Source organism: Lagenorhynchus albirostris, chromosome 17, assembly GCF_949774975.1.
Source record: "Lagenorhynchus albirostris chromosome 17, mLagAlb1.1, whole genome shotgun sequence".
Taxonomy (NCBI): Eukaryota; Metazoa; Chordata; class Mammalia; order Artiodactyla; family Delphinidae; genus Lagenorhynchus; species Lagenorhynchus albirostris.
This window is the reverse complement of record NC_083111.1, coordinates 54,336,001-54,362,773: the sequence shown is the minus strand read 5'-3', so window position 1 is coordinate 54,362,773 and position 26,773 is coordinate 54,336,001. Positions and strand designations below refer to the sequence as shown.

The 26,773-nt window shown below is 42.2% G+C and overlaps 1 protein-coding gene across 8 annotated transcripts in view; it reads left to right on the top strand.

The window, feature by feature from the left end:
- The window catches only part of SYBU (syntabulin), a 72,474-nt gene that overhangs the window by 28,928 nt on the left and 16,773 nt on the right, over positions 1 to 26,773 (top strand). Inside the window, exon 1 of one of the 8 annotated variants that reach the window (XM_060127520.1) lies at positions 6,629 to 6,966. The exons of the other annotated variants lie outside the window; for them this stretch is intronic. Within the exon in view, the coding sequence (XP_059983503.1) occupies positions 6,939 to 6,966 (28 nt within the window). The 5' untranslated portion in view covers positions 6,629 to 6,938. Of the gene's footprint in view, positions 1 to 6,628; positions 6,967 to 26,773 lie in introns of those variants that run through there. 8 annotated transcript variants of the gene reach the window in all.

Sequence of the window (26,773 nt, the reverse complement as noted above, 5' to 3'; positions counted from 1 at the left end):
CCCATATAGGTCATTACAGATTATTGAGTAGAGTTCCCTGTGTTATACAGTAGGTCCTTATTCGTTATCTATTTTATATATATAGTAGTGTGTATATAAAATCCCAATACTTTTTGAGGGATCTGCGGTGCTACCATTCCTTCTCCCAGGTGCTTTTCCTATATGTAGTTCACAGTCAGTTTTCCTGATGAGATTTTTCTCACCTAGAAAGGAAAGGCCTAATTGGATTTCTGCGCTAGGACATTAAATGACATTCCTGGGCCTCCTTTAATGCTTGATTTTCTACTTGGGGAGCATCTTAACCCAAAGGAGAAAAAGACCCAGTGTTATTGTTCTACAAATGCAAGTACTAAATCCTTCCTACACAAGGCTTGTGGGAGAGCTGGGGAAAGAATTACACAATTTAAACAAATATTTAGAAAATGTGAAAGGGAGAAAAAAACACCTCCCGGTTAAGGAGATAGGTCAGGAGCAAATGGTTAGGGTCACTATAATTGAAAAGAAACCCACATTTAGAAACTGAAATGTTGAAATCTGCATTTGAAAGATGTCACCTCTGCCATCAGCATTCAGACTAAGTTAGTATTCCCTTGTCATCAGACACCACCCAGGCTTTTGAAATCAGAGACCTGGCCAGATGAACTGTAATAACCTCACAACAACAACAGAGGATGGGTTACTTTAAGAAGACGCTTTCCCACATTCAGAGGCATTTGCTGGAAAACTCTGAAGGCACCAACTGGGTTAATGATTAATCAACACTCGTTCCCTTAGTAGATTGAGGCTCTTTCACACACAGCCGATAGCCTGCAGCTGTTCCCGTGCTTATCACAAGCGTTGTCCCTTTCACTTCAAAGTTAGTTCTGTGAAATAAAAGAGACAGTTTACAGGATGGGGTGCGGGTGGGACATACATTCTTATAATAATTTGAGCTACAAAGAGGAGACTCACGGCTTACCCACTTTGTTTCTTCAGAAAAAAAGTGGGGGGAGGGCAGGGCTGGGGGGACACCTTCTAACCACCAGACTCAGGAGCCCAGTATACTAGGTTCACAGTTCCATACCACCTCTTTATAACTGTGCACTCTTCAGCTACTTGTTATCTTCCGGAAACTTGGTATTCAGCATCTGTAAAATGGGTTATTGTGACAATTAAACAGATTAAAGAATGTAAAATGCCCAGCATTGGACCTAGCACAAAGTAACTCCTTAGTAAATGTTAAGAATGGTCATTTGTTGCTCTTAAAATAGATATCAGAAATTCCTTGCACTTTGTTTACAGGAAAACCCTTAAAACTGTCCACAGAACTTATATGTTTATTTAAAAAAAATTCTAGGAGGTCATGTCTCCCAATTCACATAACATGGGGGGGGAGTGTTTGCTATAGGAGGGCACTGAAAAGAGCATTAATTGACAGCTGTTGGCTTGACAATGAAGAAAGAGATGGGAAAATATGAAAAAGCAGACAAAAGACCACTGAAAAGCGTAGTGGCCTTCTAAGTGTTTCAGGCTTTAAATGTTTTGTAGCACTTAATGCAATAATTAATGTTCCAGAAACAGACTGAGTCAGTGTGATGGTGGAGTTGGCAGAAAATAATGTGTATGAGGGCAGGAAAACGTCTTGAACATTTTAGAAATGTTTTCATAGAGTGGAAAAATTAAAATTTTAGTGCTAAAAGAGATTTTGGTTAAATGGAAACATGCTGCATTCTTTGGCAAGGGGCAGTACTTTTCTAATAGCTTACAGTTTCAATCAAAGTTCTTCCAGCAGCAAAGCCCAGCCTCAAATAAAGGCTTAAGTCTATTTCAGATACTGAAGATATCTGGAAGAATATATTAAATGTTGTGGGCTTGCATGACTCTGAAGCTTGATTAAAAATTGTTTTAGCTAATATTTATTGAGCCCTGACTGTCCCAGGCAAAATTCCAAGGACTTTACTCATTTAATCCCAATATCAGTGTGAGAAAGTGAAATCATTCTCCCGTATTTTACAGATGGAGAAACTGTGGCATAGAGAGGTTAATTCATGCAAGGTCACACAGTTTGTAAATGGATTTTAAACAGGGTAGTCTTGCTTCTAACTCTTAACTACTGCACTGCGTCTAAGGTCTGACTTCAAAGGAATAATTTTAATTATTCCTAATTAATAGGAGAGTGTGACAATTGAGAAAGATGTATTGATATAAGACAGGGATTTTAAAAAAATATCTGTAGAGCCCTATAGATTAGCTGATACAGTCCGTATACAGATCATGCTGGCTGTTGCTGGTAACAGAATCAGTGAACCTCAGTGTAACTTCAATGAAATACAGAAAGTTAAACACAGGAGGCTGTTTGGATGCAGGTCAGTAAAATAAACCTTGAGGATGTCAACATCAAAGAAATGTTAAGGTCTTCAGGATTTTCTACTTAATCATGAACTAGTCCTTTCTGTACTTGTCACAATGTTTTATGTGCTGCCCTGCATGTCGTTAATACTTCTCACAAAAAAAAAAATACTTTCGTAAACAAAGATCATTAGGCTTCGTCAACTTAAACAAGAGCTTTTGCACTGATACCGAAATCGATCTCTGAAACTTTCTTTCACTCTGAGAGAAACAACGTTCCCCCAGGATACAGCAGAGAATGTTTTATGGTGAACTATTTTATAGTCTATCCCTTCCCCCCAGCAGAGACCAGACCAGTGAAAAAAAGCTTAAATATGATGAGGAGACCTGAGTATTTATCTTTATGGCAGGATTACTTACATATTTACTCTCATACCTCTCTCCCATCTGTGCTTTTGATGATGCACCCAATCAATGTAACGGTGCCAAATGGTCTGCTAATGGTTTTTCCCTAAGAATTAGTGAATTATAATCTTCTTCTTCCCAGAGGCCCTGCCATCCAGATCCCAGGTCTACGAGGATTTATTGCATGTACAGTGTTCTAGCTACCGGTGTGAGAGCCTGCCAGATGCTAAGTGCTCTAATGTGTTAAGAACGAAGCATTATTGGGCTCTCATATGTAGCAGACACTCCAGCAGACCACACACCCACCATTAAAGATATTTATCAACTACCAGCATAAGAGAAATAAACCTGGAAACTTCTTTTACACACAAACCTATAAACTAAGAGTTATAAACCATGCAGATACATTCTTTAGGTTGGGCTTTTTTTTTTTTTTTGTCCTAATTGAGAAGAGTTTATTGAAGAGACTGCATACACAGGAATGGGCCTGATTAAGGAAATCCAACAAGTATGGCGATGGTAATGGCTTGGAGCCCTTCCCCCATCCTGAAGAGGCCAGAGGCCAGAGGAAGGTCGAGATACCCAGGACCCAGAGGGAGAGAATTCCCAGGCTACATGTGAGGGAACCGTGTACTTTGGTAGAGGAACAAAGCACCTGACAAGAAAGGAGGCAGAGGGATAAGTACTCTGACCTCTCTTTCTTCCTCGCCAGTATAATCTGTTGTGTGGCATTTGGATGGACTGTAGGGTTATTGACAAAAGTTACGTGTTGAGCAAAAGTCATGTAAGTTCATTTGGGTAATTCAATGAATTAAGGTCTACTACCACCTGAAGCTGTATCTGAGAGCAGCCAAGGGACAGCAGCAAGCTACGTGAATGCAGCCCATGGTTAAGTGAGGTAAGCTTCAGGAAGCTGGCTGCAATGGGCTTACATTCCAAGATGTATGGATTAGAGTGTGGCATTGCAGGAAGGTAATCACCGTGTAGGAGTCTGAAGGACGGCAACCCTCACTTCACCACATGTAAGGTTTCTGCTAAACCTCACTTTGAATCCTGGCTATACGTTGACTGACCAGCTTTCATTCATTCACTCAACAAGTGTTTATTAAGCATTTACGCTGTGCTGACACCACTGTTCCAGGCATTCAGGATAGAGGAATGGAAAAAAGGGAAAAGATGCCTATTCTTTTGGAGCCTGCCTTTAACATGGGGAGATGGCTGATACACACACAAGCAGACAAGATAAGTTCAGATAGTGACAAGGAAAACAAGGTAATGCTACAGACAGTCATGGGCATGGGGCAGGGAGTGTCTGGAGAGATGACAGTTGAGCTGAGAACTTAGTCATATTCCTTCACATTTGGGGAGGGTTTGGGGGGCAGTGGGCAGAGCAGTGACCTAGGAAGGGAGAAGAGTTGTCGCAGGTGAGGTTTGTGTCTTTAGAGCAATGGGAACCTCTGGCCGGTTTTAAGAGAGACGATTTAATGTATATGTTCAAGATACTTTTGGCTGCTCTGTGGAACTCGAATTATCAAGAGATGAAACTGGAAGCAGGTACATTAATGAGAAGGCAGTGAAAATAGCAAAGTGTAGGGAAACAGTCATATGACAGAATATAAGGCCCTGCATTTTCCTAATGAGGTTAAAAATGTTTTATTTTATTTGCTAACTGGAGTAAACCTTTAGAGATGGATGAACCAGTCAATATCCGATAGGTTTTTTAAATTTATTTTTTTAGTTAAACATACCAATTTATACTCTTATTAATTTAGTAACATTGATCTTGTTATTCATAGTTAATATAAAAAATTTATTGTCTTGCTTATCGTTCGAGCTACCTTTCAACTCAGCCATCTTTTCCAGAGCAAATTATCTTCACTGCTGCCCAATTTGTTTAATATAAAGCAGTTTCGAAGTCATGTCTGGTGCTTTTATTGGGTATTGTTTTCAAGCCTACAAGTACTGTGAGGGTATGAGTTAAGTTAATGTAAAAAGACGCCCCCAAATCCAGAGGTTAAAATTAGACAGGAGTTGATCTGTCTCATAAAACAGTACATAAGTGTTTGGTTGACCGAGGCTGGTAGGCAGCTGTGTCAGGTCAGCTGTCCTATACCAGGCAGAAGGAAGGGGGAGAGGGACCGGGGGATACTCACCCAGTCATTTTAAGGTCAGAGCACAGAAGTGACACGTGTCGTTTCCAATTATATCCCAGGACATCTTAGTCACCTGGGCACCTATTATTATGGAAGAAGGGGAGAATGAGGTGGACATTGGAGGGCAAAGAGCAGGCTGTCACAACATCCATGGATAGCACGGGACAGCTGGTTTTTCTGTTTTCCTGTAGATGCAATGTAAATATCCGTCACTACCCAAAGCTATTCAGTTCCTGAGTTTAGTTAGCAAAGAATATGTTTTTCAGTCTCTACAACTTAACCATTGACTATTGCTATTTAAATTGATCTTTAAAAGGTTGGAGGAGTCATATGACAGGAATAATTACAAAATCTGGTTTTGAATTTCTTGGCCTTCTTCATTTTAAACAATCCCATCAGTTGATCTCTGAAGGCGGCCCAAACTAGCACCGACTGAGGTCAGTTCAGACGGATGTATCTTTTTCAGATGACACTTTTTGTTCAAAGAAGGTAATTATTTGAGAGCTCTATAATAAGAGGCTTTGGAACAACTTTAATATAAGGAGGAAGGTACCTCACCTTGTATTTAGACATTGAATAGGGTGGACCAGGTCACCTGCCCAGCAGTGAGGGGAGGGGGAGTCAGTGGGCAGGAGAGTTTCTTTTGTAAACATAAGGAAATGTTTTCTCTTTTTTTTTATAATATGGAGGAACAATTAATGCTTATCCTTCTCAGGTTGCTGTGAGAATCGTAAAATATGTTAAGTATATAACAGAGTACAGGCCTACCTTAGAGATACTGTGGGTTGGTTCCAGACCACTGCAGTAAGGTGAATATTGTGATAAAGTGAGTCACATGAATTTTTTGGTTTCCCGGAGTATATAAAAGTTATATTTACACTGTACTGTAGTCTAGTAAATGTGCAATAGCATTGTGTCTAAAAAATATACATATCTTAATTTAAAAATACTTTATGCTATCAAATGCAAATCATCATCTGACAACTCAGGGTTCCCATATGCCTTCAGTTTGTAAAAAAAACACAATGTCTGTAAAGTGCAATAAAGCAAAGCGCAATAAAATGAGATAGGCCTGTATATGCGTGGAGTAAATACTGCACAGCACTAAGAAGTAAACATGCACATCCTGTATCTTTGCAAAGATCAGAGTCTGCATCTGGTAAGAAGTTGTGTTTCTAGTTACAGTATTTGCCTAGTCTACAGTATGTGCTCAATAAATGATCGTTACCATGATTAAATGAGAAATGAAGAGAGTTTACAAATAGCACAGCTTTAAGGCATTTGAATGTTCACTCACCATCTTGTCTGCATTGGCCCTATTTTATCATGGATGCCTTCTTAGTTAGAATTATTCTGATACAATGGAGGGCTTTGCTGGAAGCTTGATAAACGTGCTTATTACTCTAAGCAAACTCCTGTTTGGAAGCGCTATGCCAACAGTTGTCCTAGGGAGCGCTCGACTCCATTCTCCCCCATCAGAACAATGGATGTCTCCTGTTCCTGTCTCCTGGGAAGCACTGTGAAGTGCCTTGCATATTTAAATAGCTGGAATTCACGAAGTACACCAAGTATTTTCCTCAAAGCATCACATGCTTGCCATTAAATGTAGGACTGTGTGGGGTTTGGATGTAATTTCTTCCTTGATCTTTGGGATTTAATCATTGTAGAAAGACTCACAGTGTTGCTCCATAATTGTCAAAGGATTAGCCTTGACTGTTGTGTACGCATTTACTTCTGTTTGACAATTTGATGTTTCCTTAAATGCTTTGTGTTCATTCATGAGGGCGATGGTTTCATTTGAAATGCTGCAGTCACCAGGGAGAAGCTCCTGTGCTCTTCCCTGATTGGCCAACCTCCCCTCTGCCTCCTGTTGCTATGGTGCCCAGCGGAGTAACTTCCTTGCCCTGCACAAGTAGGAGGCTCGGTCTCCATGGATACCCCACTCTGAGACTGTACTCCACGGAGAGATGAGCTGAGCTGCACACACTGTATTTCTGCACAAGACATAGCCCAGCCTGTGGTGGGAGGCTGTTTGCAGAGGCAGTGTTTGCCATGAAAGTCTACGGAGCTTACCTTCTAAGTAAGTCATATTAGTCACAGTAAGTAAATAATTATATTGGATCCCAGAGCATATGCTCTTTGTGTATATGTGTGTGTCAAGTTAGTTGTGGTAGGCTAAAAGTGTAGTCTAAAAACAAATTTTCCACTCGCCTTCCAGATATTCTGAATGCAGAATCTGGATCTAAACTTTTAAAAATACACACATATATTGTTTTAAATACCCCTTGTCATTTGTGAGTCTGCCATTCGAAGCCAAAGGGAAAAAGATTGACCATGGACGATTACAGTTTAGAATGCTCTTCTAACTCTGAGCATTGCATGCTGCATTTGTAAGTGCAGAGCTTGGCCTTACAGCAACGTGCTATGGGAATAGATGAGCACAGCCACAGTTAATGCTAATTGGCACTGCACAGAGTTTGCAGTGGGCCTCTGTGTAGACTGAAACTCGATGTGCTTATTTTCAAGAGAGATCTCGCTCATGTGCTCATATCTGCCAGTTCACCATGGAAATTATTCGGAGACCATCTCTCTAACCAGTTTTAATTTACTTTTCTCATGTAGCATCCAGTAGAAATTCTAAAACTCTTCATGACTGTGGAATTGGGATGTGGAAGAATTTTCTTTTTATTAACTGATTTGCTCTAATACTTCCTCTTTACTGTACATTCCAAGAGCATAAGGGTTGGGTTTGCAATGTTGTAAAACACATGAGTCATCTTAAAGCAATTTTCATTTGCTGGGCAAATGATTAATGCCTGTGGTGTTAAAATTAATTAGTGGAAACAAAAGACTGTGTGTATGGTAACACCAAGTCTAGTTCAATAACTTTAAAATTGTGTAAAATTAGATTTTCAGGCTGTCCACAGAAGGTAGCTGGCATCTAGCAGCTCTAAACAAAAAGCAGAACATGTACTGTATTGGTATAAAGAGAGATTCATTTTTAATCGCATAAAAGAGGGAGCACAGAGTATTACACTAGACTGTAAATGTCTCTTATTTTCTGTACTCATGACTGACCATTCATGCAAAGGACAACCAGTGTAATGTCATCTCTTCTGTTAGTCATGGCTCAATTTTAATTGCCCCAAATGGTGAAAAGGTACCACCCTTTGAGGATGTGAACCTACTGGTGGCTCCTCTGGCTCTGACTTTGTCACTGAGGTCGAGCTTTAGGTCATTGCCTTCATATTTTATAAATATAATTTCCACCCATCAAAGGGGCAGCAGACAAAGGTGCATGATGAACTCTGTAGCGATCATGGTTTTGGAGACCTGGAAACAATATCGATGACACTTTCTCCAAAGTTTTTCACCTCATGAGTATTATAAGGCTCCATTTCCCTTTTTCAGTGTGTCTGTGATCAATTCTCCTGCCCATCTCTGAAAACCAGCATTGTATGGGATTTTTTTCAACTTCAAAATATCGGAATTTCCTCTCTGTGTCCTAATCTGTATAATGGAATAATAATAGTACCTATGACACAAGGCTGCTTTGAAAATTCAATGACATCATCAGTGGCACATGACATACACTAAACAGTCACTGCTGTTGTATTATGATTACTGTAAGCAGCATCATCATCATTTTCACAATGCCTTGTAGTTAAGGGAGGCTGTAGCGAATAACTTGAACAATTCTTTGGTTTGATGCCATTCAGCCTATCAAATTTCCTAGCAAATACTTACTAAGAACCTAACTGTGTGCTTGGTTTTCCGATGGGAATTATGACATTCAGTGTACTTGAAAATGTAGACAACAGAACAAAACGTGAAATATGCAGTAGGTTTCTCTTTTCAAATGTGTGGCTTTCTGTTTTCGTTAAATGGCTATATCTATATCTACATAATAAAATGTTTGCCAATTTGTTTTGCTGCCACTGATGGATATGTAGGATTCCACAATGGCTATAAGCTAAAAGGGGCTGGGCCATAGCCTAAGTCTAGTTAATATTTATAACTTGAATTAAAAATGTGACATTTAAAAACCTAGGTTCAAATTCTAAGCCCACTTCCTTTCCTGAAAGGATTTCCGTTCAGAGTGCAGTAAATGACATATTTTGAATGAGAGCAGTTTCATTAAGTTGAAAGTTTGGGGAATGATGGGAAAGGAAGAGATGCGAAATGATTGATTAATCTGTATAAAAATAGGTTCCGTGCTGGGATTTTTCCTTTTGCACTAATCCTGTGTGACATCTGAACCAAAAAAATATAAAACCAATGCCATATGTGCAGAGCCTGCTGGTGCTGATTTTAAAACGTATGAAGAGTTGACCCAGATAATATTTTGCAGCTTTATTTTCATTGTAATGTCATTTTCAGTTTCCATTTCTTCTTTCTGGCATGTTCTCTTCCTTCCATCTGTTTGCCCTGGAAAGAATGTGGCAAGTAGAACAAGGGCTATACCAATTTGCTTGAAGGGAAAAAAAGGGGAGGACATTTGTAGGATGCAATTTAAAATGAGGTCTCTAGAGGTTGGGAACTTGGGACTCACTGTATGTCCAAACATAGAGCTACATATATTCTGCTAAACACGATTTCTGTTGCAATATCACTCAGATAATCAAGCTAGAATAAGCCGTCTCTTGCAATGTTTCAAGGCAAAAATTAAATCCATAGCAATATCCCCACTGGCATGGTGACCTTTTATCTGTATGATACTGGTCCGTGACCAAAATAATGACCCACTTCCTTTTCCATTGTTACTAATCAGACAGGCACATGCTCTGACAGTGCACAATTTGTCAAGTGTTTGTTAGGTGCTTGGTGCTGCTGTCATGAGCTGGGGATCACATCCTTTTGTTGACATCTGAGGAGCATTCTGAGGTCTCAGTTGACAGTTCTATTTGCCTAGTGCTTTTGCATCTGAGAGAGTTTGTGGCAGTTTCAGAGGGAAGGATGTCCCCTTGTCTTGTGTGGCAGCACACATTATTCAGAGAAACTGGATCTTCCCGCATCTTTGGCCTCTTGGGCTCACCCCTGTGGCTGAGATATGCAGGCTCTGCAAGCCTCTGCCAGGAAGATCTCATTTCTGCCCAGGCGACTGGCAGGCCTGACTGTTCTTGAGAGATGGAGGCTATGCCTGAACCTGATACTGGGTTACTGCCTGACATCCAATGTTTTTCCCCTTAGCGTTTGTGGAAGAAGCGAAGGATCCAAGCTGAGAAACATTAGTGCATAGAGAGCAGTGGTTCAGGATCTGTGGGCGGTGCTGTGGTCTTCTACACTGCCGAGCCCAGCTTATCAGGGACAATGAAGGGGTTTTGTCTGTGCAAAGCTGGGGCATTCTTGAGTCTTGGATAGGATTCTCCAGCTTAGCGTTTCCACCCTTCCTTTTCTCTTCAGTCTCAGCCACCACTTAACAGACCTGAACCCAGTAATGCTACTCATTTGTTTTGTTTTTTAACATCTTTATTGGAGTGTAATTGCTTTACATTGTTGTGTTAGTTGCTGCAGTATAACAAAGTGAATCAGCTATACGCATACATATGTCCCAGTATCTCCTCCCTCTTACCTCTCCCTCCCACTCTCCCTATCCCACCCCTCTAGGTGGTCACAAAACACCGAGCTGATCTCCCTGTGCTATGCGGCTGCTTCCCACTAGCTAGCTATTTTACATTTGGTAGTGTATATATGTCTGTGCCACTCTCTCACTTCGTCCCAGCTTACCCTTCCCCTCCCCGTGTCCTCAAGTCCATTCTCTATGTCTACGTCTTTACTCCTGTCCTGCCCCTAGGTTCTTCAGAACCTTTTTTTTTTCTTTTAGATTCCATATATATGTGTTAGCATACGGTATTTGCTTTTCTCTTTCTGACTTACTTCACTCTGTATGACAGACTTTAGGTCCATCCACCTCACTACAAATAACTCAATTTCATTTCTTTTTATGGCTGAGTAATATTCCATTGTATATATGTGCCACATCTTCTTTATCCATTCATCTGTCGATGGACACTTAGGTTGCTTCCCTGTCCTGGCTATTGTAAATAGAGCTGCAATGAACATTGTGGTACATGATTCTTTTTGAATTATGGTTTCCTCAGGGTATATGCCCAGTAGTGGGATTGCTGGGTCATATGTTATTTCTATTTTTAGATTTTTAAGGAACCTCCATACTGTTCTCCACAGTGGCTGTATCAATTTACATCCCCACCAACAGTGCAAGAGGGTTCCCTTTTCTCCACACCCTCTCCAGCATTTATTGTTTGTAGATTTTTTGATGATGGCCATTCTGACTGGTGTGAGGTGATACCTCATTTTAGTTCTGATTTGCATTTCTGTAATGAATGATTAGTGATGTTGAGCATCCTTTCATGTGTTTGTTGGCAATCTATATATCTTCTTTGGAGAATTGTCTGTTTAGGTCTTCTGCCCATTTTTGGCTTGGGTTGTTTGTTTTTTTGATATTGAGCTGCATGAGCTGCTTGTATATTTTGGAGATTAATCCTTTGTCAGTTGCTTCAACTCATTTGTTTTTTCAGCAACTGTTGATGTGCCAGCCAGTGAGCCAGGCACCGAAATACAACAGTAAACCAAGGGCTCCCTGTACATGTGTGATGTGACATGTTTCTGGGGGAAGTACCAGGTCCCGTGAGTACACAGAGGAGGGCCATGGAATCCAGACTTTGGGGTTCTGAAAAGAGTCCCAGGGGAAGTCATGCTATATTGACACTTATAAAGGGTAAGACTCGGTTTTAAGTGCAAAGACACTTGGGGATCTGAATTTTACATGCCATTGCTGTTGACTTTAGTACTGTGTACTTCCTTAGAGTTTAAAAAAAATTCTGTTGTCATGGTTACCATGTTGTATTTAATACTTATTTTTTAGATGGCTCTTTCCTCCACTAGGATGTGAGCCTCTTTAGGACATGGGCCATGCTTTTTTCCGTCCTTCCTTCCCTTCCTTCCTTCCTCCCTTCCTTCCTTCCTTTCTTCCTTCTTCCACACCCCCATTTTATTTTTTATTTAAAATTTATTTATGCTGCATTATTTCTTTTAAAATATTACGTATATAATATGACGCAGATAAAGAACAGATATAACATACACGTAAGCTATGCAGTATAACAATAAAGCAAACACTGTGACCCACCTTTCACTTCAGGAATTACCACCACCGAAGCTGCCTGTGTGCTCTCCCAGATCCTATTCTCTGCCTTTCCCCAGAGGTAGCTACTGTCTTCAAATGTGTGTTTTATCAATTCCTTGCATTTAAAAAATAATTTTTACCACCTTAGGTATGTGTCCCTAAAAATACGTTGGCGCACAGGGGTAAACTTTGAACATGGGGCCATTTGCCTTTGTGCCCTCCATAATTAGCACAGTGCCTAAAACTTAGTAGGTCCTTACTAGATATTTGTGAACAGATGGATATGCTCTGCTAGAGCCTAGAAGATATTTTTGTGATGCTCTACACCAAGGAGATATTGGAATTCAGTTTTAGTGGGTTTGTTCCTTTTGAGCCTTGTTGGTTTTGTCTCTTTGGGGTGCTTATAGAAGCAGGCCACAGGAATTAGTTACATACTGTTGAATTGTTTGGGGATACTTCGAGACTACCATTTCCTACTTACCCTCCTCATTTTATCACCATGTGAACACTCTCCAGTGGTCCTAAAGAGAGTGGCCTTAATATTTTTGTAATAATCAGCTTTGCTTTTCCATTCCATTTTGGCTCTTCTTAGAACATTGTGGGGTGGGGAGGAGAGAGGTGGAGAGACTAGAGAACACCAAGTACACTTGAATTAAAAGTTGACTTGTGGGCTTCCCTGGTGGCACAGTGGTTGAGAGTCCGCTTGCCGATGCAGGGGACGTGGGTTCGTGCCCCGGTCCGGGAAGATCCCAGAGGCCCGCATACCGCGGGGGAAAAAAAAAAAAGTTGACTTGTGTTGGGGGTGGGGCAGAGGACCTGGGCCAGCCAAGTGTTGGCCGGGGAACGTGTGCTCCGTGCCAGACGTCATTTTGAGTTGAGATCCTAGGGAAGGTTCCATTAAACAAATCCATGGCAATGCAGAGCATAATTTGTGTGCAGGGTACAATCTGATCACGAGAGAGCTTCGTTCTTTTTAAATGCTACGCAGCACACAAAAATCAGCAGAGAATGTTTTCAGAGGGACATTCAGAAACATTTCGTTCAGAAGCTGGAGAGTTTAAATAGTCTTCATTGGGTTAAACAGTGGGGTGAGGTGACCCTGGGAGGTTGCTGCTGGCAGCTCAGCTGGTTCGCAGAATGCCTTGCCTCTCTGCCCAGCGAGCACCCAGCTCTGAAGGCACAGTGGGAGCGTGGCGTCTGGGCGAAGTCCCCTCCCTGGGAGGTGCCAGGCTTCGCTGGCCTTGCTTGTCCCAGGGCAAGAGTGCGGGAGCTGGTCCACCTGCCTCGCATCTGCTTTCTTCCAAGCCCGTCCCTCCCCTCATCCAGAAATCCTCTCTGTTGTGTTGCCAGGCCTTCTTCTGGAAACATTTCCAGGTGACTTCATTTTTCCCTGCCTCCCCAGTTCTCACTTTAGTTCCTTGAACACATGTCTGAATTAAAACAAACCCCATGAGGCCTTCCATTGCTCCATTCGCTTTTGTTCTAACACTCTGTACAGATGCCAGAAATGGCCAGAATTTACCCAGCTTGTTTATTTTTATTTTATTGACATTTGTGCTTGCAAATAAAAAATATTTGCGTTAAACATGGATTACACAGTGGTAAATTGATTGATCTTGGAGCAGCTCAATCCATTCTGATTAGATTATCCTGTTTTTCACATAGTCCTCGGGCCATACAAGAGACATTTTTTCCTTGCATTTGACTGAGATAATTCCTGTTTTGCTTTTTGGCTCTTTGGTTGTACAGAAAATATACATATCGCCATTCAGTTGTTCTTTTTTGTGGGTAGAACTGCAGTCAAGTGTGTAACATAAGAAGAGGTGTCTCTTAATGTTTAACTTGCTGTATGCTTTTCCTGTTTTAAATCCTTTAGCTCACCTGGGGTTTTAAATGATTTTGAACCTATGTGGTTAAGTTTGTGAACCTAAGAGCTATGTGGAGAGGGACTCTGTAGTCAGGACTCTTTCCCCCTTCCCTTATGGCCCAGTTTGTAACTGTAATAGTCACCTGCCTTGCCTTCCAGCCTGCAGTCGCTCCTCCAGATATTACTGCTGCAAGATCTCCATAAAGGACCACTCTGTTCACGTGAACACCCTGTTCAAAACTCGCCATGGCTCCCTCTTGCCTTCAGAGTAGAGGCTCTTAGCGTAGCTTTACATTCTTCAGCTCTCTACAACTCACCCTTTTGGCTGCCTTTTCTCATCTGATCGCTGTACTCCAGCCAAAGAAGGGGTTCAGTATATTCTAAATATGCCCTGTGTTTTCCTTCCTCTGGGTTTCAGTTCATGCCACCCCCGTTCACTAAAGATCTGCTTCCTTCTGCACCCCCAGCAGTTGGTCGTGTTCCCCCGTCTGCTCAAGGCCCATCTCAAGTGGTATCTCTTCCCTGACATAGTCCCTGCCCTCTTCCACTCACCCTGTCTGAGAGTATTTCTTCCTCCTTTGTGGTACCTTAGTGCCCTCTCTCTGTATTGCACTCAGCATGTCCTCTCGTATCCTAGTTGCTTGTCTCTATAGCTTGTCTCCTCCTGAAAGGAGCCTTGAGCACTGGGATTGTACTTCTCCATGTTTTCCCCCCTTCCAGTGCCTTAGCCTGTGCACAGCTCAATACGTATTTGAAATGGACTGAATTGAATGCTATCATCTTGGTTTCCAGTTCTTAGATCTTTGTGAATTCTGATGACGAGGTCCCATGAAGAGTGGTCAAAGAAGAAAGCCAACTCTGGAGTCAGAAGGGCTAGCTCTGCTGTTACTAGCTTTGTGACTTGGGCAAGGCTCATCACCACTCAGAACCTCAGTTTCCTCTTCTACACCCTGTATGTCTTTAGAACATACGTCTTTAGATTCAAGAAAATAGCAGAGATAGAGTTCTTGATGAAGTAGGCTTTTAGTACACAACGGCTAGTAATGTTACTGTCTGACTCTGTCATCTGTTGTTTTAGTTTTCCTTTCAAGGTTTGTGTAATCTCTAGTCTGCCGTCAGCACCAGGCCATCCATGTTTTCATTCGTGTCATTAATAAAGCATGTTAAAATAGGATAAGGGCAAGGACGGAGCCAGGTGACGCGTTACTAGAGATTTCCCTTGAGGTTGGCAGACAGTCCATTAGTCAACATCCTCTGGGTCCTGAACTGTGCCGTCCTCCAGTGCATACGTCACCCTTGTTCATAAGACTTTCCTAAGTGTTGTGACTAAATGCCTACTGAATTCCAGGTAGCTGATTTATGTGGCAGCCCCAAAGCATAACTCTTGTCAAGAAAGGAAGTGAGAATTGTTTTTTTCTATCTATAGGTTCTTAGTGAACTTTTGCTGGCTTCTACTTGCCTTATTAAGGGATGGACCTTTTCTACAATTTTACTGGAGATAAACACCAAACTAAGCAGTTTATGATTTCCAGAATTTGCTTTTTCCTCTGCTTTGATAATCTGTGTACTTTTCATCCATCTCCAACTGGCTATCTCTCTTGCTTTGTGATTTCTCAAAAACTGGTAGTATTTCCACAACTATTTCTGTAAGTTCTTTTACTACCGTTCTTCCTTCATTCAATAAATATTCTTCTGAGTCTGTTCTATACCAGGCACTGTGCTTGGTGTGGGCGATACAGTGATGAACAAGACAGAGGTCTTCCCAGACTGCATGGTTTTTGCATGCTACGTTTTGGGCTGAAAACTTGAATTTTAAGGGATTTGGGCATATAGAATGTAGGTAGAATTGGAGGGGATATTTATCCTAACTGTAAATAACACCAGGCTGTCAACCCAACCTAAAAGGAGAGAAAGAGGAAGGTAACACAGTAGAGAGCCTTTCCAGGAGCCATTGCTAAATACTGAGTATGGAGGAACTTTTGATGTTGTGAAATCTTTCAAGGCCACAGCAGCTACTGTGTGTTTAACGCTGCATTAGACACTGGGATATGCAATAATGGCCGAGTCCTCAAGGAGCTGACAGTGTGCTGGGAAATTGCAGACAGTTGCAGTACAATGAGATAAATGCTCGTTAAAATTCTGGGTGGGGTGAGAGCATAAAGGAAGGGCTTCTAATCTCTTTCCCGAAGGAGTAAAAGATCAAGGCTGACCTGAGACCTGAAGAACAGGTAGTAGTTAGCCAGTCCCAGAGGGACAGGACAATAATCCAGGTATGGGGGACTTGTACGGACACTCCATGCTATGGAGTTTGGACTTTATCTTAAAGGACACGGGCACCATTAAAGGGTTTCAACAGGGGAATCACCTGGTCAGATTTACGCTCTGGAGCAGCGTGGAAGATGGAATGCTTGGAGCCACACAGAGCAGCTGGGACACAGTGTGTGACTGTGTCATAGTTCCAGCAAGAAATGATCATGGCCTGGGGTGGAGCGTTCAGGATGCGAAGAAGCAGACGGATCACGGGGTTACTACAGACCAATTTGAGTAGGTGGCTGCAATCTATAATTAAATATTGAAAACCAGGGCCATTTATTGTAGTGGTTCTCAAACTTTAGTGTCGTAAAAGATCACCTGGGCATTTGTAAAAATGTGTATTACAGGAATGACTTGAGGAAATGTCAGTGGGCAGATCTGGGATATGAGTGAAGAATCTATTTTCAGCAAGTATCCAGGTGACACTGATGCAGATGGGCTTCAGATCACACCATCAAAAACCCCTATCTATTCGATGTTTTAAAATGGCAATCTTTTTAAGTGTATTCACAATATATTAACTTCTCATTTCAGAATGAAGACTCAATCCTGTTATTTTTGTTGAAAATAGGTGGATGGCTCAGCCCCGTGGGTTCATGTGCTAAAAAAAAATAGAGAGCTGTCTCCTGGCTAGTGTGGCCTGTGTTCGCTAATTGTTTGCTCTCTGGTAAGGGATGCAGAGCAGAGGGTGATAATCTTATTAAGACCCCCGCTGCAGATGGTTTGTAAATGAATTTCAAAGGTCTCAGCAAGCCCTTTACAAGAGCAGGCAAACAGGCGCTTACAGGGAAGGTAGAGTTGAAGTTTTGTGCAGGTGTGCCTTCTCAGTGTTCAGGGCGTATCTAGATGCATCTCCTATTGTGGTATTTCTCAAGCCTAAATGCCCACCTTCAAACCCCAGCTTCACTATATACAAGCTGTTTAACCTTGAGCAAATTACCTGTTCTCTCCTTCTGTCATCTGTAAAATGGGAATAAAACTGTACCTGTTTCATAGGCTTGATGTGAGGATTAAATGAGAATACACGTAAAGCACATTGAATAGTATGCGAACGTAATAAGCCATTTCTGACCGTTACTGAGAGAAGCCAGGTGACCTGTAATAAACTCATCACTTAGATTAAGAGTTTAGTCATGTAATAAAGTCTTCACCTTCTTATTTAAGTCATGGTACAGCAAGTCCTCTACATACGAACCTTCAAGTTGTGAACTTTGAAAGATGCGAACGTGCGTTCCATCAACGTCAGGCATGAGTGACGTTGCAGCTTTCCCTCCGTCTCCTATTGCTGAGGATCCTTCAGCTCTACCATCTCCCACCTCCTCTCCCTCCTCCAGTCAGTAACTCTTCTTGCCTGTTCACTCAGTGCCAGCCCCTGTATGCCTGTTGTACTGTACTGTACTGTACTGTACAGTACAGTACAGTACAGCTGTTGTACTGTACTACTATACTTTTAAAGGTACCGTACTGTTAGATTAAAAATGTTTTCTTTATTTTTTGTTTCTTTGTTTTTTATGTATTATTTGTGTGAAAAGTATTATAAACCTGTTACAGTACAGTACTATATAGCCAATTGTGTTAGTTGGGTACCTAGGCTAACTTTGTTGGACTTACGAACAAATTGGACTTATGAACTCACTCTTGGAATGGAAATTAATCGTATGTAGAGGACTTACTGTACTAAAAAAAAAAAATGTATGGTGCCCATATGCAGGAATGCTTAGAGAAACTTAGTGTTTAGCAACACATACCAAACATAGGGGTAAGTAGGCCAATAATAATAATGAGGAATATTAATGCACACTTATGGCGGTCCCCATTATGTCACTGAATCCTAACAACGGTTCCATGCGATAGGCATGGAATCCCTCTTTAGAGTGAGTAAACTGAGGGGTAGAGAGGTTAATCGATTGCCAAGGCCACACTATCACTAACTGAAAGATCAGATATTTTCTCTTGGAACCAATCAATGCTAGAATCTGCTTTTAACCACAGCTGTTAAATATGTATTGTCAGTTTCAGGAAGCATGGCTAGTAACACTCGGTATTGTGCCAAGCAAAGTAAGAAACTGACACATTTTGAATGTGAAATATGTAAAAATGATTCCCAAAATGTATGCTGTGATGCGCAGCCGTATTTTATTTTATTTATTTATTTTTACTGTTCTTTTTTTTAATATATTTATTTATTTAATTTTTGGCTGTGTTGGGTCTTCACTGCTGCACGCGGGTTTTCTCTAGTTGCAGCGAGTGGGGGCTACTCTTCATTGCAGTGTGTGGGCTTCTCATTGCAGTGGCTTCTCTTGTTACGGAGCATGGGCTCTAGGCACGTGAGCGTCAGTAGTTGTGGCTCGCGGGCTCTAGAGCGCAGGCTCACTAGCTGTGGTGCACGGGCTTAGTTGCTCCGCAGCATGTGGGATCTTCCCGGACCAGGGCTCAAACCCGTGTCCCCTGCATTGGCAGGCGGATTCTTAACCAGTGCACCCCCAGGGAAGTCCCCGCAGCTATATTTTAAATCACAGTCAAGCCAGCTGCTCTATTTCTCAGAGGCAGCCATTCAGGAAGCCGATATATGAGTGATCTCAGTCAGAGGGTGCGTTAGAATAGGGGTTCTTGTCAAACTTTAGTGTTGAGTTGCTGACTCTGTAGGTCTGGGGTGGGATCTGAGAATCTGCATTTCTGATAAGTTCCCAGGTGATGCTGATGCTGTTTGGGACCACACTTTGAGAACCACTGTCTTAGAGGAATAGGAGGATGATTGGTGACTCTAGGGCAGAGGATGGTTTAAAATCTACCCTATAATTAGCAGACCTGCTCCACAGACCTAGTTATTTAAATTCACAAAGATGATTTGAAGCGACCAAACATCAGCTCTACTATGTAGAGGCTTAGATGCGAAAGAAGATGGACATCTTTGCTTTGCCTTTAACATTTCTAAACCAAGCCAGTTGCTTTCTAACATAGAGACGTTTATACAGTAGCTCCCCCTTCTCTAAACAGTGGGGCCTGCTTTAAGACTCAGAAACGTCCCTCACCTGTGACTCAAACCCAGCATTTGGTCTTAGAACTAGGTACTTAACTACCTTCTGGGCTGCGTTAAGCTGCCACCTGTCCCCCTTCCTCTACCCTGTGAGGGACAAGGGTTTTCTGCCTCAGTGAGGTCATATGCATGGTCCAGTAACGCTGGGTCAGCTTCTCATGTCCATGGGCTGGTCTCATTGCCAAAGCTAAGGGGCTAGGTCATGGAGTGACCTAAGCCAAATCCAATAGGACATCAGGTAATTCTTGAAATTATAGGGTTTCCAGGTCAGAAAGACGCTAGGACAAAGGGTCACCTTGGGCATGTGGGGTCCTAAAATTGGATTAGGGTAATGCAGAGTCTAGTTTTACATTTAACTCTTGATTCTCCATAACAATGCGAGGGAAAGGGATATAAAGCCAAATGTGTATAAACAAATGATTCACAGAGCATTTCTTTTTGTCCATGGAATATATTACATAAAAATGGATTTACTCTTTTGATTTTTTTTTCTTTGGAAGACTTGAGCCTCTGGAAATGCAAGTACATGTTTATTCAGAATGGAAAACCTAGCTAGATGAGTAGCTGGAATTAACCCAACTCATCTTCTCGTCATCAGAAGAATTAAGACGTAAATTACGGTGTAGGTCATAGAGTGGACTATTATATAGCAGTCAAATGAATGTACTACAGCTATATGGAGAATTTTAGCAACATAATTTTGAGTGAAAATCATCCCCAATATTATTCATATCATGATAACCTGTTTATTAAAAAGTAAAAAATAGACAAAACAAGAAGAAAATCTGCCTTGTAGGAATACAAATAGATGTGATTGTTCTTTGTAAAAATGAAAGCAGGAAGTGGTGAACAGGCAATAGGATGAGGAAGTAGATGTAAGTTGGTGTCGACGTTCTAGTTTTTATGATGGGGCTGGTTTCTTCATTTATTATAATATTAGGTGTGAAGAAATAAAAACAAAAATAGATAAACCAGTCAGTAAGTAAAAATATAGTCTCACATGAGCTAATGATGAGTGTGTGTCAAGAGCCAAGGAATTTGGTTAATCCAGTTCTGTGCTTCTGAAACTAATATTTAAAAATGGGGGGGGCAAGTGGGAAAATAGCTCTCTGGGTTGCAGAGAAAATAATGAAACGCTGCTCCCTAGGTCCATGCTTGGGCTCCACACAGCACTATGTGACCTGACGTCTTGGCCACTTCCTCCACTCTCTTGTCTCAGTTGGTACAGCTTACAAATGGAAATCACTAAGGAGGGGGGTGGGTGTCAGTAGATCATCAAAGATTGTCAGTAGAGTGACTTCAGACAAAACTAAGGTTTTAGTATCCCTGGAGTAGGAAAAACATGTATGCTTCCTTTTCTTTTATATTCACCTGAGAAAGGTCACATGTTTACATGTTTTCTCAGAGAAGCAAAGGTAGGAATTTTAGAAATTAAAAAGATCTATGTGTCCAATAAAACTTTGGGGCCTGTGTCTTAGAAGGATTTTAAACCAGCCTGCTTCTAAATTGAATTTATCACCTCATTCCCGCCATTGCTTCTCCCTCCAGTGCTGTCTCCACGTGCTGTTGCTTTCACCCCGGACACCCATCTCTATGACTCCTCCTGCTATAGTCTTGGATTGTCGTGAATAGTTTCAAAGGCTAGCTAGTTCACTGGGCATCTCCATGGAATCTTAATCCTTCCAATAGGGAATAGTATTTTCCTTTGTTGGCAGCTTTTAGCATCTAATTTATATTCCTCCTAAGACGTTTGCCTCTTTCTGAAGACAGGGTCAGCATCTCAACTTGACATTTGCTAGGTGTGCAAAGAGCTGTGGGATGTACAGATATGAACTGATGAAATCTTGCCCTTGTGGAGATGTTGTCTCCTGAGTGCGTTATTTGTGACCCCCCAGACCCCACGAGAAGGTTCGATGATTAGCTCTCTATTGTTTAGTGTGCTTGAGACTCTCCTGTGAAATTGGAGAGTTTAGTCAATACAGCCTGAGTCTGAGGATTTACTCATTGATTTACAGTCTAAAGGGATGAGGAAGAATCTTTACCACACTCCTGTCAGAATCTTTTTCTGTTTGTTTATTTTCTTGCTTGTTTTGAATCCTTGCTCACCACTCACACCCCACACCAGCCTCACCTCACTCCTGGCCTCTGCTCCAAGCCCTTCCCGATTTTGGCCTTTCATGTGTTGGGAACCAGATGTGATTCAGAGAGGGAAATCGTGAGAAGAAAAATAAAAAGAATAGCAATATTTTAAAATGCTTACTGAGTGCTAGGCCCTACTTTTTACATGCTTTTACATATATTAGTTTACATAATCCTTACAACAACTCTGTAAGAAGGATACTGTTATCATTCTCCTTCCATAGAAGAAGGTGAGGCACAGAGAGGCTAAGTGCCTTTCCCAAGGTCACACAGCTAGTAACGGAGGCTACTAAACTATATTACCTCATAAAAAGTGAAGAGAAACAACTTCATGGGGATTGAAAATGTGAGAGAGAAAGAGAAAGGACAGATTATTTAGGAACCAAGGTGAAAGGATGTCAAGATATTAGAAGTGGAGCACGGCCAAGTGCTGACAAGGTCCAGTGATGTAACTCCACTGGTGGACTGTTTAAATGGAGCAAAGGGCAAGGTCAGTGATGCTGCGAAAGTCAAGGGAGTGAGGCCTTGTGAGTTGCGGCTTCAGTGTGGGAGGTGGGTGGTGGCCCCCCAGGAGCCTGTGAGCAGAGAGCAGACCTTGAATGGTGTGCCCTGCAGGCCGTCACATAGCCGTGACGGTGACAAGGAATAGGGGAGGCCATCAAGGCTGTTAGGTCTTGGAGTCAATTTTAAAAACTGTGCTTAAGGACAGAGTGAGGTTTAAAAAAAAAAAAGAAAGAAAGAAATGCTGTTTTAGAACCCTCTTGCATGTCTCTGCAGCAAATTATAAATTATGTCATCTTCTTCCTAGCAAGTGGGTGATTCTGTTCCATTCATGGTCTCAAACTGCTTTCAGACAGCACTGGCTCAGCCTTACTAAGGGTGGAAAATGAGGGGACTTGGAAAAAGATCCATCCTTAACCTTCTCCCTTATACTCTGGACTTAGAGTCCCAGACACAATTCCCAGCCCTGCTCTGACTTTGTAGTGCTGGTGGCATGTCAGTCCCCAGTTCTCTCTCCCACCCCTTCACAGTCTCCATCCTCCCCTGTCAACTGTCCCCATGGTGACACCCCTGCTCCCTTGAGCGCTACTTTTCCCAGACGCGGAGGGCAGGCGCCTCACTTTGATAAACACTGGATAAACACTTCTCCTTAAACAGAAGCAGCAGGCTCACCAGCTGGCTTTTTTTTAAGTGGGAGAAATTCAGTTGAGTAAATTCGACAAATCAGAGATGAGGAAAATGTAAGAGTGAAAACTTCTTCAAGGAGGATTTGCTCTTGCTATTACCAGGCCCCCAAGATAATCAATATAGATGAAGTTCATGGCCACTGTGGATACAGCCCTTCCCAGACCCATTTAGTGGGGGAGAGGGTTGCCCCTCAAGCCCACCTTCTAAAGGGCCTGTGCCCAATGCTTGTTCAGTGTGGGAGGCTCCGCATGCCTGTGTGCTTCCTTTGGTGCCACTCAGCCTGTCGGCCAGGGACACCTTGACCACACCAGAGGCAGCAGGTTAGGGCTGATGGGATGCCCCAGAGGACAGCTGGCTGGATTGTGCGGTGTTTCTGCTGAATGATGTTGGACACCCCCAAGTCCAAACTGTTCGGTCCTTCCTCTTTAAAACAGGACTATGAGGACTTCAAACCATGGACCAACTGCTAAGTATCCTACTAGCTTTACAAACGAACATGTGTGCACTTGAGTTTGGCTGGAACTGGTACCTTCTGTATGTCCCCCCTTCCCTTCCAATCCTCTGAAAATGCTTTTAGCCCAGGAAGGTGCTTCTGGAGAGCGGTGAGGGAACAGATCACTCTGTAAGTTAAACTCTTCTCTCCTGTGTACCTTGCCCTTGAACGAATGAACTCGTGTTGGCAGCCTGGCCGCCTTAACTTCTGCTCACTCACCTTCCACTTCCCATCGAAGAAAGCTCTTGCAGTTGGCTGGACTGGAGAGAGATTCCCTGTGCTCTTTATCTTTGGAGCGCCCCTCCTCACAGTGTGTCCATGACCATCTGCTGGAAAATCATATATCGTAATTATGTAAAATGCAGATTCCTGGGTTCCCCCGACCTTCTGAAGTGGAATTTCTGTGAGTGTTGCCCAGAAATCTGCACTATTATTCAACTTCCCAGGTGACCCTTATGCATAGTAAGGTTTAGAAATCATTGCATTATTAGTAATAATTATAAGATTAATATTTATGAGCATGTCAAACACTTTCCATGCATTTCACTTCCCATTCATTTCAACTTCACAACAAATCAACAAGGTAGGAATCACCCATCTAGAGCAGGGCCTGACTCATGGCACATGGCAGATGCTCAATAAATTTTTGTTAAACAATAAATTAACCTTAATATATATATATATATATATATATGTATATATACATATATACGTATATACATAAATAAGGAAACTAAGGGTTAGAGAGGTTAAAAACACTTGGCCAAGAACACATGGCTAGTGAGGGGTGTAGCCAGGCTTTGTAGAGCCTTCTCTGGGTAGAGCTTGTTGGTGTGTGAACTTGCAGGCTGGCGCCCCCTTCTGGTGATGCTGTGTTGTGCCTGGCAGCGGTGCTGGAGGACCCCAGAAGCATCCGATGGGCCTTGGGCTGAATTGATTGATCTCTTCTCTAGCGTTCCCCTCTTGGCCAACTCTGGTGAATTGACACGGTCGCTTATTTATTTATTACTAATGACAAGAGGAGGCCCAGGGAAGCTGGGCGGTCATTCGTGAAGCCAAACAGCACCCATTCTCCCTTCCTGTACTCTGCTGAGGTTGGCCAGTGCAGTCTTAATTTTCCTGGGGAGTGAGGCAGAAGGAGACTAGTTAGATCCTGAGTCCCTGAGGGAGATTAATAGGCTTTTCGCCTTGCTCTGAAACATTCACTTCCTCCTTCCCTCTTGAAGTTTCTTTACACCCTCTTTGCTTATCAATTCTTTCATCTACTTTTCTTGGTCGGCAGGTAGACTGTCTGTATTTCTGCCAAGGACAGGTGGCTGAGCCAGGCCAAGATAAAGCTTCATGATGGAGCTGTCTTTGACCTTACAGCCCTCTTGTGCCTCCTCTTCCGTGCTCCCTTCCTCCCTTCCTCCAGGGACTGGCCTTGTCGAGACTTGAGCAGCAAACCTGTGTGCATTAACCCAGGGGAAACTCTAGAGATACTTGGAGGCGTCCATGGGGAGTTTGTTTTAGAACCATGGATCTTTATACATACTCTATTATGTACACACACACACACACACACACACACACACACACACACACACGGTTAAAAATAGAAACATGCTCTCCACTGAGGGAAGACCACTTTTTGTAAAGAGTGACTATAAAAATGCCTGACTTGAGAGAGATAAGGCATTTCCTATTGTGGGGCTTTTTAAGGGAAAGGTCTTCTGGACCTCAAGCCACCGTACCAGTAATTCTAGTTAGAAATAATAAAAGCTAACATATATTGAGTGCTTGCTATGCGCCAGACACTGTTCTAATTTCTTTGTATGTTTCGCCTAATCCCCACAATCCCTTAGCAATACCCACTATTAATATCTTCATCCCTATTTTACAGATGAAGAAACTGAGGCAGGGAGAGGGTAAACAACTTGCTCAAAGCTCCAGAGAGTTAGTAGAAGAGCCATGATTCAAACCCAAGTGGCTTCACTCCAAAGCCCTCTTAATACTGCACTATGTGATGTGATTACTTTTTTTTTTTAATTTATTTATTTTTGGCTGTGTTGGGTCTTTGTTGCTGCACATGGGCTTTCTCTAGTTGTGGCGAGCAGGGGCTACTCTTCGTTGTGGCACACAGGCTTCTCACTGCGATGGCTTCTTTTGTTGCGGAGCATGGACTCTAGGCACACAGGCTTCAGTAGTTGTGGCGCACAGGCTTCAGTAGTTGTGACGCACAGGCTTAGTTGCTCCACGGCAAGTGGGATCTTCCCAGACCAGGGATCAAACCCGTGTCCCCTGCATTGGCAGGTGGATTCTTAACCACTGCACCACCAGGGAAGTCCATGATTACTTTTATTATATAATGATTTTCCTTTAAAAATTTTAGAATTTTTTAAGGAAAAAAGAAAAAAAATCAATTGTCCATAATTGCACTGTACCCCTATTTATAATTTTTATAACAAGTGTAATATAAGCACATAGTTAGAAAAGCCAAATGGCTCAGAAAGTTATAAAATGAAGAGTCTCTTTATATCTTCACTGTCCTATTTTCAAGGGAAACCATTATTAACAAATCTCTATTTTGTCCCTCAAGAAAAATGTTCTATCCATGTAGCAAGTTATTTATTATTTAAAGAATTGTTTACACAGAAGCAAGCATGCCACACCCACCCTTATGCATCTTGTTTTTCTTGTCTAATAACAAACAGGTCTTCCGGATCTTTTCACTTCAGCACACACAGGTTCACGTCACCCCTTTTCATGATTGCAGAGTATCCTCTTAGGTTGCTGTACCACCTGACTTAACCAGTCAGTATTGAAGGACAATTTACTTGTCTTTTTGAATGCTTATGTGCAGGATAAGTTCCGAGCAGTATAGTTTTCTTTTTTATGTACATTGCACCAATTCACACCCTCGCTAAATCTTATCAGTGTTTTGCCCCAAACCCTTAACAGACCAGTGTTATCAAACTTTGATTTTCTTCTTTTGCCAATCTGATGAAAAAAATCTTTTTTTCATTTACATTTTTAATTTTATAAGTGAGATTGTATGGCTTTTCAGATATATTGGTTGTTTATTTTTCTTTCTTTGCCATCTGCCTGTTCATGTCCTTTGCCCAGTTTTCTGTGGTTTTTTTTTTTTTTTTTGCTGATTTAATATGATTTTGGGTGGCCTGGGCCTGCAGCAGCTTGAGGCAGGGTTTCAGTTCCCAGCCAGTGATTGAGGTCGAGTCACAATGGTGAGAGCACCAAATCCTAGCCACTAGACCAGTGGTCGGTGACAAGGCCCTGGCCCTACGGCTTTGCAGAAAAAGAATTCCCACAAAGAAAGTAGTGAAACAAGTAAAGTATTTATTAGGAGAAAAAAGAAGTGCAGTATGTGTGGATAGACACACAGGCAGGCTCAGAGAGAGAGTCATGCCCTCATGGCAGTTTGAATCACTTTTTTTTTTTTTTTTTGCGGTACGCGGGCCTCTCACTGTTGTGGCCTCTCCCGTTGCGGAGCACAGGCTCCGGACGCACAGGCTCAGCAGCCATGGCTCACGGGCCCAGCCGCTCCGCGGCACGTGGGATCTTCTCGGACCGGGGCACGAACCCTGTCCACCTGCATCGGCAGGCGGACTCTCAACCACTGCGCCACCAGGGAAGCCCTACATATATGCTTTTAACTGGATGGCAGCTCCATACAAACATCAATCAGAATGAAGATAAATCTTTT